The sequence below is a fragment of the Staurois parvus genome, unplaced genomic scaffold, assembly GCF_062004578.1.
Source record: "Staurois parvus isolate SC_StPar_1 unplaced genomic scaffold, SC_StPar_1.0 ptg000208l, whole genome shotgun sequence".
Taxonomy (NCBI): Eukaryota; Metazoa; Chordata; class Amphibia; order Anura; family Ranidae; genus Staurois; species Staurois parvus.
The window spans coordinates 694188-710118 of NW_028318004.1; the positions used below are offsets into that span (position 1 = coordinate 694188).

General features: G+C 42.1%; 1 protein-coding gene across 1 annotated transcript in view; it reads right to left on the reverse strand.

Moving 5' to 3' along the window:
- Positions 1-15931, reverse strand: part of SLC25A13 (solute carrier family 25 member 13) — a 247445-nt gene that overhangs the window by 82044 nt on the left and 149470 nt on the right. The window contains exons 12-13 of the mRNA XM_089678657.1: positions 6483-6535; positions 5652-5732 (exon numbers count right to left, since the gene is read on the reverse strand). Coding sequence (XP_089534783.1) covers positions 5652-5732; positions 6483-6535 — 134 coding nt within the window. The remainder of the gene's footprint in view (positions 1-5651; positions 5733-6482; positions 6536-15931) is intronic.

Sequence of the window (15931 nt, forward strand, 5' to 3'; positions counted from 1 at the left end):
CACCATATAGTAATATGACGGATGCAAGGCGGTTCTCTCGTTCTGGGAGGACGTCATATGACGTCCTCCCATTCTAACCGTGCATGCGCGGCTCCTGGATCGCGGCGATCGGCGGTGCGCTGTGTCCCTCGGACACAGCGGATCACCGATCCACAAAAAGCCGAAGATGTTGGCTCGGTCATGTGATCAGCTGTGTCCAATCACAGCTGATCAAATGTAAACAGGGAAATGCTGATTATCAGCATTTCTCTCCTTAAAAGCTGTCATGCTGACAGCTCGAAAGGAGAGATGAGCCGGTGATCGGCATTCCTCGGAGGGGACATGTACACAGATCATCATGGCACTGATGATCAGTGTGCCTTGATGATCTGTGTAGCCCCAGCAATGCCACCTGTCAGTGTCCATCAATGCCAGCTCTCAGTGCTCATCCATGCCACCTGCCAGTGCCACATTTCAGTGCCCATCAGTGCCACATCAATGCCACACATCAGTGCCTGAGCTGCCTTTCATTGTCACCCATCAGTGCCAGTCAGTGCCACCTATCAATGCCAGTCAGTGCCACCTATCAGTGCTGCCAGTCAGTGCAGCCTATCAGTGTGCATCAGTGCCCATCAGTCCAGCCTAACAGTGCCAGTCAGTGCCGCCTATCAGTGCCCTATATAAGTGCTGCCTTTCAGTGATGCCTGTCAATGCCCATCAGTGCCACCTACCAGTGCCTCATCAGTGCCACCTATCAGTGTCCATCAGTGCAGCCTCATTAGCGCACATCAGTGAAGAAGAAAAATCACTTTACAAAATTTTATAACAAAAACTAAGAAAAAACATTTTTTTTTTCAAAATTTTCAGTGGTTTTTGGTTTGTTGAAGAAAAAATAAAAAACCCAGAGGTGATCAAATACCACCAAAATAAAGCTTTATCACAAAAAAAAGATAAAAATTTCATATGGGTACAGTGTTGCATGACCGCGCAATTGTCATTCAAAGTGCAACAGCGCTGAAAGCTGGAAATTGGCCTGGGCAGGAAGGGGGTATAAGTGTCCTGTAGGCAAGTGGTTAAAGTGATTGTAAGGGTAAAAATATATCATAATAAAAAAAAAAAAAAACTCAACAAACATGGTAGACTTACCTGCTCTGTAATGGTTTTGCACAGAGCAGCCGTGATCCTCCTTCACTGGTCCCCCGATGGTGCTCCTCCTCCATGCTGAGTGCCCTCCTTAGCAAGCCGCTTGCTATGGACAGGATAATCCAGTGAACTTTCCTCTATGGTGTAGTCATCAAGTTGGAAGGATTAAGGTATCCGCTGAATCCAGAGGCCCCCTTAAGGATGGATATAGGTGCTCAACCTGAGTACAGGGCTCCTTTTCCTCTGGTGGTGTAGTGACAGTAGGGTAACCTGTAAGCTAATAGCTCCATAAAGGAGCCAAAAAACAGGTGCCCATAGTGTAGTATGTAAGCAAATTTATTTGTATACACAATAACATAGGTCACAGGGTATTGTATAGAAATGATAAACCTCTGGGACCTCTGGATTCAGCAGATACCTTAATCCTTCCAACTTGATGACTACACCATAGAGGAAAAGTTCACCGGATTATCCTGTCCACCTATTGATACCTTCACGGCTTACATTATATGCACATTTCGAATGAGCTTCCGGTGAGTGTGCATTTTCACTACTAACGGATGTCACAAGTTCATCTGCTGCTGGTTTTCACCTTTTGAAAATGTATTTTAATTGAACTTTATATATACGGACATTTCACATTATACCTATTAAGATTTTATGGCATATTTCTATTTGTTTATGTCATTTTGCATTACTTTACCATAGCGCTACACCCATCTTCTGTCATTTACCTTGAGGCTTTTTTGGTACCTTTGGTGTTTTAGCTGCTGCCAAAATAGGAGCGCTCACTATCTTTTTTATTTATATTGTCAGAATTTTTTTTTTATTAATAATAATAAAAAAAGTATAAAAAGGGGGCTGGTTGGGAGCTACACATAGAAGCGATTAAGGTAAAGAACCTTTGGCCTTTGGAACCACTTTAATACAACGTAAACTGGCCATAGACCTTACCACTTCATTAAAGCTCTTTGAGGGCCTACCTAAACAATCCAACAGGCCCTTGTTCTACACACACTAGTTGGCAGATCTAGAAGAGGTTGTGCAATAAGACTAACAAGCGTGACCAGCTTTCATCTCTTAAAGCAGAACTTAACTGTGTCTGAGCACCACAAAACGGAAAACGACATTTCGTTCATTTTTAACATTCAAAACAAACTCACCCATCCATCCATCCTTTATTTTACTGAGAAATTACTTTAAAATGGTTAGCCCTTTCGCCTAGCAGTACTAGGATCATGGGTTCTAATCAAAGCCATGGCACCACCTGCCTGGAGTTTGCATGTTCTCCCTGTGTCTGCGTGGGTTTCCTCCGAGCACTCTGGTTTCCTCCCACACTCCAAAAGACATGCTGGTAGGTTAATTGGATCCTGTCTACATTGGCCCTAGTATGTGTATGTAAGTTAGGGACCTTAGATTATATGCCCCTTGAGGGTTAGGGACTGATGTGAATGTACAATATATATGTAAAGCGCTGTGTAAATTGACAGCAACATACAAGTACCTGAAATAAAAATAAATAAAATAAACATCCCCTAGTCTTTCTGGCTGTGATCATCTTGAGTAAGGACAGGTGAATCATGCAGCATTTACTTCCAAGGAATCTGTCCTTAGCTCAGGCATGCAGGCAGGAGAGTGTGCTTGGTTGAGAAAGCCCCTCCTCCCAATGGAGAAAAAATGCCAATGAAGACTCCAGGGATGTATGATATCATTTGGCCAAAGCCAGAAACCAGGAAGCAACTGAAGATAATTAAAATAAGTAAATATACCATCCTATCCTTTTCCTAATGCTAGCGGCTTAAGGATTAAAAATAGTTCAACAGGGAAGGTTTGGAATCTCTGTCGTACCCAACTGATATCTAGGCTTCCATTAAAGAGATTTCCCCTCATTCAACATTCTGGTGAAATCTGCATCAAGAAACAGGATGTGGGGAAATCTGCAACAGGCGTCCACAAGCTCGCACTCCACACTAACCTTCCATAGGATTAAATGAGTGCAGAGCACATTTGAGGGCCTGGAAATCCATGAAAACGCACTTTAACACACTGTAGTAGCAAAATCTCATGGAATGAAGAACACCCAGGCTTCAAGCAGTAGTGGTGGTGGGAGTGTCATTGTCTGGGGCTGCATGAGTGCTGCCGGCACTAGGGAGCTACAGTTCACTGAGGGAACCATGAATGCCAACATGTACTGTTACATACTGAAGCAGAGCATGATCCCCTCCCTTCACAGACTGGGCCACAGGGCAGTATTCCAACATAACGACCCCAAACACACCTCCACTTCCTTGCTAAAGAAGCTGAGGGTAATGGTGATGGACTGGCCAAGCTGGTCTCCAGACCTAAACCCTATTAAGCATCTGAGGGGCATACTCAAGACGGAAGGTGTAGGAGCGCAAGGTCTCCAACATCCACCAGCTCCGTGATGTGGTCATAGAGGAGGGGAAGAGGACTCCAGTGGCAACCTGTGAAGCTCTGGTGAACTTCATGCCCAAGAGGGTTACGGCAGTGCTGGAAAATAATGGCAGCCACACAAAATATTGACACTTTGGGCCCGATTTGGACATTGTCACTTAGGGATAGACTCACTTTTGTTGCCAGCGGTTTAGACATTAATGGCTGTGTGCTGAGTTATTTTGAGGGGACAGCAAATTTCCATGTTATACAAGCTGTACACTCACTACGTCACATTGTAGCAAAGTGTCATTTCTTCAGTGTTGTCACATGAAAAGATAGAATAAAATATTTACAAAAATGTGAGAGGTGGATTCAACTTCTGTGTGTGAGAGAGAGAGAGAGAGAGAGTGTGAGAGTGAGAGTGTGTGTGTGTATATATACACAAATAAATACACACATTATATAGATTTATTACACACAGAGTGATATATTTCAATTATGAGGATTATGGCTTACAGCTCGAAAATTCAGTATCTTGGAAAATGAGAATATTGTAGAAAAAGTTGAATATTGTAAGCTCATGGTGTCACACTCTAATAAGCTAATTAACATAAAACACCTGTAAAAGGTTTCCTGAGCCATTAAACGGTCTCAGTCTGGTTCCGTAGGTTACACAATCATAGGGAAGACTGTTGACTTGACAGTTGTCCAGAAGACAGTCATTGACATCTTCGCAAGAAGGGTAAGTCACAAAAGGTCATTGCTAAAGAAGCTGGCTGTTCACAGAGTGCTGTATCCAAGCATAATAATGGAAAGTTGAGTGGAAGGAAAAAGTGTGGTAGGAAAAAGTGTGGTAGAAAAAGGTGCACAAGCAACAGGAATAACAACCGCAGCCTTGAGAGGATTGTGAAGCAAAGGACATTCAAGGATTTGGGGGAGATTCACAGGAGTGGAATATTGCTGGTGTCAGTGTTTCAAGAGCCACCACACACAGATGTATCCAGGACATGGGCTACAACTGTCGCATTCCTTGTGTCAAGCCACTCCTGAACCAAAGACAACATCAGAAACATCTCACCTGGGCTAAGGAGAAAAACGACTGGACTGTTGCTCAGTGAAATTTTGCATTTAATTTGGAAATCATGGTCCCAGAGTCTGGAGGAAGAGTCGAGAGGCACAGAATCCAAGTTGCATGAGGTAAAGTGTAAAATTTCCATAGTCCGTGATGATTTGGGGAGCCATGTCATCTGCTGGTGTTGGTCCACTGTGTTTTATCAAGTCCAAAGTCAGCGCAGCTCTCTACCGGGAAATTCTAGAGCACTTCATGCTTCCCTCTGCTGAACAGCTTTATGGAGATGCTGACTTCATTTTCCAGCAGGACTTGGCACCTGTCCACACTTTCAAAAGTACCAATATCTGGTTTAATGATCATGGTATCATTGTGCATGATTGGGCAGCAAATCGCCTAACTTAAATCTCATAGAGAATCTGCGAGTTATTGTCAAGAGGAAGATGAGAGAAACCAGAGCCAACAATGCAAACAAGCTGAAGGCTGCTATCAAACGAACCTGGTCTTCCATAACCCCTCAGCAGTGCTACAGGCTGATTTGCCTGCATGCCACTCTACATTGATATAGTAACTCATGCAAAAGGAGCCCCAAACAAGTATTGAGTGCATACTATACTGTACATGGGCATACTTTTCAGTAAGCCAACATTTCTGTATTAAAAATCTTTTTTTTTTTTATTGATCTTATGTAATATAATTTTCTGAGATACTGAATTTTGGCTTTTCAAAAGCTGTAAGCCATAATAGTCAAAATTAAAAGAAAGAAATGCTTGAAATATATAGTGTGTGTAATGAATCTATATAACATATGAGTTTCACTTTTTGAATTGAAATGCTGAAATAAATGAACTTTTTGATATTCTAATTTATTGAGATGTATGTGTGTGTGTGTATATAATAAGTATATAAATAAATAATATACACACACGCTACAAAAGTCTTTCTGTATACTCTAAAATCTGTCCACTGATGAAAAAAATAAATAAATTTGCCTGTACTAAGTGACTGTCTCCATGCTTTTTCTTTTTTCCTAAGTGAATTTAGTAAAACAGCTTAAACTTACACATCCACCCGCAAGAATTTCAGCTACAAAAGGAATGGAACCATCCTTAGTCGTAAATTTATCACGTACAAAATCATTCACCTGAAATACAAATACAACTCAATATTAATACATCTGCAAGGAGGAAAAAGGGTTCCACACACAAAAGACAGACAAAGCAAGATATACAGTTTATTAAATAATTTGTAAAGCAATAAAGATCAGCATACACAATTTTTGATTTTACAATCTCCTTTAGATTTACCAAACCTATGTTATAAGTACCTAACTATACTTTTCAATCAACTTGTATCCAATCAAATAGGCAATTGTTCTACACAGTTCTTGGTAGATCTAAAGCAGATTGTACAGTTCGATTGTAACGTGCATGGTGAGCTTAAGCCTGCTTTCACACTGCCGTGATGTGTTTTCCCATACCGCAGCTTGCCCGTAGACTTATATTATGTCCTGGTGTGTGTTTGGTACACTTTCTGGAAGCGCACTAAAGATGCAGCATTCATGAGTTTTGGTGCACTTCCAGAAAGCGCACCAAACATGTGGACACAATATAACTATGGGAAAGAGCAGCTAGCCCAATCCAAACATGCGGGTAAGCTGCACTGCATCCGCGGTGCAGGAAACACACAAGTGTGAAAACAGGCTAAGACAGGCCTACTATACATACTAAACGATCTCAGTAACCTCAGCATTTTATAGGCAATAGTATGAAACATGAAATACAAGAGGAGGGAAAACAAAGATGGTGTTCAAGATAACAGAACGAAAAAAAAAATATGAAGGATTTAGAGTCATATATTGAAAAAAACATGATGGTGCAAACATTTCACTTACAGTAAGTTTAATGGCTTTTTCAGGAGCCACTCCAAGCAGCTGCGGCAGAAGACCTGCATAAGATAAAATTGATCAATAAAATTCTGGATAAAGAAAATTCATTATACAGAATGTGCAAATGCCCCTGTGGACCTGTATACAAAGATATAGGGACTATATAAAAATGTTAATTGTGCCTAAACAGTACCCTGAAAAATAAACCTTTTCTTGAATTCCTCTATAAAAAAAAAAAAAGCAGTACACACTCTGTGCCTAGGCACTCCTGTTCCTTACCCTCATGGACATATACAGTATCTGCAGTGTGAGATTTAGGCCATTGTGGACATGAATCACCCAGATTTGGAGATGCCACTACAGTACTGCTCACGGTTTTCCTTTCCGGAGAGAAAGCTGTACCTGAGGACCTGCAGCAATGGAAGGGAATCTCTACTTCTGCTTCATTCATTCTGTGGATCTTTGCTTCATTTACCTGTCCTGTCACTTCTTGAATAATCTTTCACAAGTCATCAGATCAGCAGTAATCTGGAGGACAGCAATGACATGAGAAAACAAAGCCCTCTACCAAGATGGCAGACTCCAAAGAGAGAAAGAGAAAAATCAGTAACGGAAAAAAGGTCAGCTGCAGGGAGCCTACTGGCAATACTGACTAATCCTTTGCTCACCAAGTTTGCTGGACAACACTGTAGTATAGTATAGTAGCATTCATGGTGCTTCACTAACAAAAGCGCTGTCACAATGCATAAAGTAAGTAAGATGTCTTTTTAAGGGTACCCTGGACAAAATAAGCATTTAACCCTTGCAGCACAGGGGGAGCCCAAATGCAAACGTAAATTTGGATGTTTCCTAAAGTTCAGCTTTAAATAGATGGCACTGCAGATTTCCCTGTAGCCTAAACGTGGCAGTGTTCATCTGCTCCTCCAGGCTGCATGCGACTACTATTCCAGAGCTGGCCACATTATCAGGAACCAGAGAGGTTCCCAATTGTCACTGGGGACCTGGGAGGTCAGTGCCAGCGGGGACTGGGAGCCACTAGTTGCACAAATCGCCAGCTGATGGCACTCAAAGGGGGTTGTGATTTATAGGCATCCACAGCATTGGGCACAGTAAACAGATTAAAGTGTAATTAAACACATAACCCATTAAACCTTTATATTGCTTTGCCATGTACTGTATGCTATTCATGTTTGTGTAGTTCACATTGCTAAGTACCGGTATGCCATTAGCTGAATGCAGTGGTTGCGTGATTCATATCGAATGCAAACCCAAGTGCTCGGGGATATCATACAGTAGAAAAATATAGATTTAACATTATATCCTTGTATAAAATGATCATACAAGTACTATTTGAAATCTAAGCTTTGTTACGATTCTGCAACAAAGGTGTGGGCGGAGCTACACATCCATGTTAAACTCTTACTATACCACCCACTGTGTATTTGGATGTGGGCTGTCATTCATCATCTGCATATACTTTCACAAGTATGATGTCATAGTCATATGACCTACAAAGCTCCAATCACAGAGGAAATGTCCTGTAGGAAAACACAGAAAAAAAAGAGCATGCCCATTGCTTGCCAACACAGCTCTGTAGAATCGGCAGATGAACTGGGCCCAGTGAAAAGGGGAGGATCAGAGGCTGGCAGGATCAATAAGGTTTTTAACACAAAGCTGAGGATTAACCCCTTAGGTACCAGAGTATGACATGGATGTATTACTGCATATACAGACAGATTTTATTCTTGTGGGTTTATTGACACTTTAAGGCCAGCAAGTAATTGAACATATTTTGCTAAATAAGGGGAGAATCTTTTTGAACACATCTAGACCTGAACAAGATAGTTAAGCACTGCTACAGTTCATGCAACCACAAAATTATCTGATTAAAGCAGAACTTCACTCCATCAATCAACATTGACTATTTCTAATCCTTATGCTGCTAGCATTTGTAAATAGATAAACCAACTTTTCTTCAGTTTTTCCTGGTTTCTGGCCTAGGCAAATGATGTCATACATCCCAGGAGACTGGAGCAGAGAAGGGTCTGTCTCAGCTAAGCACACCCTCCTGCCTGAGCTAAGTGCAGATGGATACCAGGACGTAAATGCTACATGAATTACCTGCCCTTTCTCAAGATGGCTGCAGCTAGCAATACTGGGGGGGGGGGGGGGGGTATTTTTCAAAGTGATTTCTCAGGAAAATAAGTTTGCTTTGAATATTAAACATGAAAAAAATTCATTAAACAGCACATTTTGTTGTGGTGCTCAGATACAGTTTAGCTCTGCCATAAATGAGCTTTTTTTTAAAGAAGAAACCATTTCTACCCAGAGCGCTGGTTATCTGACACTATTCCTCCTCAGACAATGCTACACCTTATGTTTAAAGTCTTAAAAGTTGAAGCAAAAAAAAACCCCCAAAAAAACAAAAAAAAAACCCACCCACTTAATGATGCAGCATGAATAGGAGATCTGAGGTCAAGCACTCCAGCCCACCCCAGATGTTAGAGTTAAGCATGCGTGTGTGAACTCCATAGTGAAGTCAATGTAGTATGGTGCTAATCCCCTTGGCACCTTGAGGGAACCACACACAAAATCACTGCACCCTTGACCTTCCTGGTGGCAAAGTATGCTGGACTGAAAACCCCTTTTATAATGCTCTGTGCCCACCTTTACTTAGGTATGTTAAAAAAACATATTTAAACGGTTTTGCTAGCATTGCAGATTTATTTTAAAAGCAAAATATTTGAAAACATTTATATACCCGTGAACACGTGAGTATATCTCCAAAGCCAGCAAACGTGCTTTAAATAAAAGACAAATTCCAGAAATGTAAGCCCCAGATGAACTGGCTTTTTATAAAGAACTCCCCCCCCCCAAAAAAATACAATTGTATCTATTGGACCACTTAATAGAAAAGAAACACGTTTAAACAGAACATAAGCTAACTGATTAAATTTGCAAGAACATCCTCCCTTTTTCCTTTCTACCGGCGGGTGTCTTGAGGTTTTTGTATCATTTAGGATTCAACGGCCAACGAGTTACAAATTTACTTTTGTCACATCAGGTCATCAGCAGACAGAGGGTAAATGAAAAAACGAAATTGCTGGCGTACCTTTAGATGCACAATACAAAACACATCTGAAAGTGATGAATTCTGTCTTTAAGTGGTTGTGAACCTCAGACATGAAAGATGAACAAAGCATATCCCGCTATAATGTGTATTTATCTTGGTTAAGTGAGATTTCTGTCTGCTGCCTCCTTCCTCTGCTATCAACAGGAGTCACTTCTGACAAGTTTTCATGACACCAAGAGAAAAAAAGGTGGCAGGGGAGGGAGCTGTGTCAACTGTAATTGACAGTTTCAGCTCTGTTCCTGTGTGAAGGAGGGGGTGTCCCTTCCCTCCAATCAGATCTCACTGAGCTCTGCAGTTAAGTGAGATTTCGGTCTACTGCCTCCTTCCCCTGCTATCAACAGGAGTCACTTCTGACAAGTTTTCATGACACTAAGAGAAAAAAAGGTGGCAGGGGAGGGAGCTGTGTCAACTGTGATTGACAGTCTCAGCTCTGTTCCTGTGTGAAGGAGGGGGTGTCCCTTCCCTCCAATCAGATCTCACTGAGCTCTGCAGAATGAACCTTCAGCTCTCCAATCCCGGCTTTCTGAAAGCTTGGAAATGTTGTATAAATTTTCCACTTTGAACTGATGTAGAGAACCTGAGGACAGTCACTTCACTGTGTATATGGAAGGGTTTATAACCAATTTAACATCACAAAATACTTCCCTCTGTTTATTCCTTCTCTTTCCTTTTAGGCCTCCCTATAGGATAACCTGTATTACATTCTTCCAGGCACTGTGCAGAAATGACTGGATCTGGTATTTTAACCATGTGTAAGGAAGACCGATACGATAACCAGGTATGAGAATATGAGAAGGATAGAGAAGATAGAAAGAAAAAGGACTTCTTATTCCTAAGAAAATGAAGAGAGATCATTTTAATAAGATAATTGTACGCTTACATGAAACTCCTCTAACCTCAGATGCAGCCTCATCACCTAGGACAGCCCCATACAGGTCTATAAGGGCTTACTGCGCAGGCATGGCCGAAATCTAGGGATTTATGCCAAGGAGAAGTAAACAGGAATTCAGGGCTTGGATCAGTTAGAGATTAGTGAGTAGTTAGCTAGGGTATTATAGTTCAGGGGAGATGGGAGCTGGGTTAGACTAATTTATTTAATGAGGCAAATCAGCTGAGAAAATTCCCCTCAATATTTGTCACTGGCTACATAGAGAATTTCCCACCTTGCAGAAATTGAAAAATCTCTTTAAAAGGATAAGCCATGTTTATATAAGGGGACCTGACCAGCACTGTGTAACCAAAAGATATGGAGCGGCCTCAGCCGACAGGTCTCAGCCAAACCACGCCTCTGATGTGCTTCATCCCACCTACTAGAGCTCAGTCATCGGGGTATGACTAAGCTCCGGTGGGCTGGATGAAACGCGCCAGTGTTCGTGGTTTGGCGGAGACATCTAGGCTGAGGCTGCTCCATATCTTTTGGTTACACAGAGCTGATCATGAGAGCGGAGGTCTCCTTGTATAAATATGGCTTACTCTCTGGGATTGCCACATGGATTTCCCGGCTTTCAGCGGCACCACAAGTATCACTAACCCTTTAAAGGATAAGTCTAATTTCAGAGAAAGTGCAATCATCCATTTTGCCCTCTGAGCTGACCTAATAGATTTCACCCCCTTTCTCCAGATGCATACCTACACCTTGACCTGACAAGCTGCAGCCTCTGGGATTGCTTACATCCCACACCATAAATCCTCTGACCAGTACAGCTGCACAGAAGTCTATGGGGTCCTTCTCCCAGTTGGTAAACTAGGTAAATGATCCCCCATAGCCAAGGCTGCTGTTAGAAACCACGGGGCCCCATACAGCCAACATGACAGGACCCCTCTTCCCCCCCCCCCATCCAAAAAAAAACAATTTCCTAGACTTCAGTTATGAATGAACATAGCGAGTGATTGTTACCGATCACTCATTGTGTTCATTCAGGAAAGGAAGGGGCTGGTAAAGATGACATTTACTGGACGCTTCCCCCACACTCCATCCTGAAGGATCCTACTGTGTGTTTGAAGCTGCCGGTGGGGAGGAGGAGAGAAGCACTGCAGGGGGCGCACAGTACGGCCTGGGCAAAAGAGGGAATTGCATCATGCACAGGGAGGGTGATGGATGTGGGAGGGATTCCATTACTGGAATCCATCCACTGTTTTTTTCCCCCTGCAGCTGCTGAAAGCGGGAGGGAGAGGAGAAGAAGCCAGCTTTCAGCTGCTGCAGACAGATCCATACAGGGGATCGGTTCCAGTGATTGCCCCCCTGCTGTGCCGATCGCCCTCCCAGCCCACATCTGATTCACTCAGCTGCCTGTGCCCAGTACAGGAAGATTGGTAGTACCCCCTTATCCATGGCCCTGCCCATAGCAGTCAATAGGGCTCTACTATTTAGGTATACATGTATCCCAAGCACTTTTTTTTTCTGATAAAAGCTGGAGGAGTTAGAACATCTAACAGGATTTTATTGCTGCCTGTGTGCCTGCTGGGGAGATTCTCTCTCTCTACCCTCCTGACCACTGGGGTAGAAAGTGATGGGATATTACAACTCTTACAGTTGTCACCAGAACAGGATGCAAAGGGAAATCTTCCAATGGGGACACCATTTGCTGTGACAACTACTTAGGAGGGGGCTGCTTTAACTTTAAAGAGATTTTCCTTTCATTTCCTGTTGTGACTACAGGATAGGAAGTGTATGGACATCTCCCCAATGGAACACAGGTGGCTAAAAAAAAACCCGAAGGGGGTTTTAACCATTCCCAACATTCTGTACTACACTCAAGATAGGAAAAAAAAAAAAGTTTTGACTTATGATATAATTGTGTACAACAAAAACATTTAAAAAATCACCACAAATCTATCAAAGAAGGGTTTGTAAATGCCTCTAATATGAAGATAGTTACATAAAATGACAGAGCCACTGATATATCTCCCAGCCAACTCATTTAATAGCCATAAAAGCAAGATATTTAGGAAATACCATCACTCTCACAATGCAGACACTTTGGCAATGCCTCTAGATTATGACCAATGGAGACGTCAGGGGGGTGCGGATAGATTTGAAGGACATAAATCAGCAGAATATAGAAAACAAAACTCCCCGTCTGATGTCATTTCCCCTTTACACCCTCTACGTCTGTATTTTCACAAGTTGTGAGATTCTATTTATTTTTCATTAAGCGTGTCATGACCGTTTTCATCATTTTGCTTATGTCATTGTGAGTTTATAGACCAGTGACACCCACAGGCTCAGGGACCCATGTTTCAGTGGTTTTAGGGTTATTATTATAGTAAATATTTGTACACAGTCTTCAGATTTTTTTATTTTATTACTAGGTGGGAAACATCAGTTTTTCACTCAGATGTGTAATCTGCAATATCACATCCTTCTTGTATATATTTATTCAATTTAACACATTTAAAGTTATTTTAACATTTGTCTCAATTACATTTTTACTTGGAACAACATATATGTGTGTGTGCGTTTTTTTTTTTTCTTTGCACCATTTTTTAAATTGTAGTATTTCATGTACACAAAACCTCCCTCTAGTGGGCACCTGTGAAATGTGATTAGCATCACTGCTTATGACAGTTAAGCCAGCCACAGACGGTTTAAATCTCAGCCTGTTCAGCAGGAACTGACTGAGATCCGAATCCTGTATGGGCAGGCTGAATGTACTCAAGTTGATTAATTGATCATAAATTCAAGATTGCTGCACTAATGATGAATAACAAACTAAGTGTCCATAAATCCACGGGATATCAATAATGTAATAGTGAATCTTGTGAAACGTCCCCAGTGAAGCGTTGTAAAAACAATAATCAGATGTGAAACTCCTTCACCAAATCCAGCACAATGCCAGTGTGTGTGTCCTCCAAACAGGCTTACTGCAACCCAATGCTGTCTAATCAAATAGAACAGCAACAAGTGCTTTGTTGTAAATACCCCTTCAGGATTAATCTCTCTCCTTCAATACACATAGGGGATCCTCTTCATCCATAACTCCAGGGATCAGCCGCAGCACTCAGATTGCAAGAAACCACACGTCAAGCCTCCATCCCACGTGGATTGGCGGCTGGACCTCAGGTAGTAATGCTGTGCTCAATGCCATTCAGGTGACCGCGCAACCTCAGGAGCCTCTGATCGATTAACTTGGGTACAACCAGCTTGCCGGATTTTACATGCAAATATCGCTAGCGGCTTTTATTGCTGCTAGCAATAATCACTGTCTTTTTCTGTCGGAGATGGTTTCCCCCACTGTGAGAACACAATGGCTCGTCATTGTATGTGAGCAAACCGTGGTTCCAGGAAAGAATTTTGCACCATCTATGGCCTGCCTTACAGTGGTTGTAATATAAACGGGAGAAAAGCAGCGCCATCTAAGTGCAGCAATATAAGCAAATAATTTATCTGCACAAAATTGGCAACTCACAATAGTAATAGTCAAATGAACGCTTGTCAAACTGGTGTCAACCGCTGTGCAACTCCTGGCTGGTCCCGCTGCAGGCAAGTCTCCAAAGCAATGTCCTTGGCTGTACTGGTGGTTCCAAGTACTTCCTGGTTGGTGTAGATCCTCAGGGCAGGCGGGAGTGATGTCAGCTCCAGGTACAGCAGCAGTAGGCGTGGCACGCATTCGGAGCATGCATGTTCCTTCATGAGGTCATATTTCTCTTGTTCTTACAATGGTTGTAAACCTCAGACATGAACTATGAACAAAACATATCTCTCTATAGTGTGCACTTGAATCAACTAAGAGCACTAAGTGTCATTTCTCTCTGCTTCTTTGTTCTTCTGCTATCTGCATGAGTAACTTCTGACAAGTTCTCCTGACACCAAGAGAAAAATGGTGACAGGGGAGGGAGCTCCAGCAGATTGACAGCCTCAGCTCTGTTCCTGTGTGCTGTGTGGAGGGGGGTGTGTCCCTTCCCACCAATCAGCTCTCAAAGCTCTCCTCACTGAGCTCTGCAGTGTGTAATTTCTGAACTCTCTATATGAATTCAACACTTTGAATTGAAGAAGAGAAGACTGCAGATAATCAAGTAAAACATAAGTAGGTGGATTTGTTTAATCCCTGTGTATCACCTGAGGACATTCACTTTACTGGGTATACATAAGGGTTTACAATCACTTTAAGAGACTCTACAGTTTTCAAATCAGACCAGTTTTGTATTGGGGAGAGAATAACAAAGATCAGTCACTGCAAAGGATTTGCAGTCAGAGGGCAAAGGACTTGCCTGTGGTCTCCATACAGCTGATTGTGTCCCTCATTAATGACTTACAATGTCTTGTTCTCTCAGTTTGTGAAAGTTGCCACCTTTGTAAAAGCAGGGCTTTCATGTCAGAGATGACCCCCTGATGACTGGGTGACCGAAGGGATAGTGATCAAGAAGCAGCAGGAGAGGTGCACAAAGCACAGATCCAAATAATGAAGCAGAAGCAAGGAGATCTTTGCACTACAGTACCTGAGGTACAGCTCCCTCTCCAGCAAATCTCACTCTAAATCTGGTGAGACTAGCAGGCAAAGACAGCAGGTGCCTTAGGTGATCTCATATTGAATATGTACACTGATAAATCACTTGGTTCAGATAGGCAGCTGGACATGAGACATAAATGAATGATTTACAATTCCCACATAAATAAAAAAAAAAAAAAAAAAGAAGAGGAAGAACCATGCGTCTTGCAGATACTTTCCATGCTGCTTGTGGCAGCTTTTGAGTATGTAAGCAATGCCAGTCTGGAGCATTATACTTTTCCTCCTATAATAAAGCCAAGCAGGAGCTGCCCAGTTACATAAAATCAGGGCCACGTAGGTATAACTAGTGTTTCTCAAATCAGCATGTTGCTCATGAGCTAGCTGGAAACCTTTTGATGATTTTTCTATTGCACTGAAATCCCAAGCAGTATTGTCAGCTCTGCTAGTTCTCCCTTTTTGGACTGCTCATGTACGTAACTAGGAGGTGTTGTGTAATCCAGCAGAAGAAAACCTGGACAAAGCTGTTAACAACACTGCTTAAAATTTTAGTGTAATAGTTGTCAGTTCGAACTGGAATAACTTTGTTAAATCACTTACATATAAATGCATGGGAAAAGATAGTCCTCCAGGGGTTCCCCACATCAGGAGAGGGGTTTTGTAGTCCAAAAAGGGAGAACTAGCAGAGCTGACAATACTGCTTGGGATTTCAGTGCAATAGAGGCATCGTGTTGTCAGCTCACACAGAAAATTAGGACCACAATGGATTTCTGGTAAACAAACAGGTATTGTTCTGCCCTTGCCCACATAAATGTTAAAGGGTTAGTTAACCTTTACAAAAAAAATATAAATGGCCTTGCAGGTATACGGCGTCT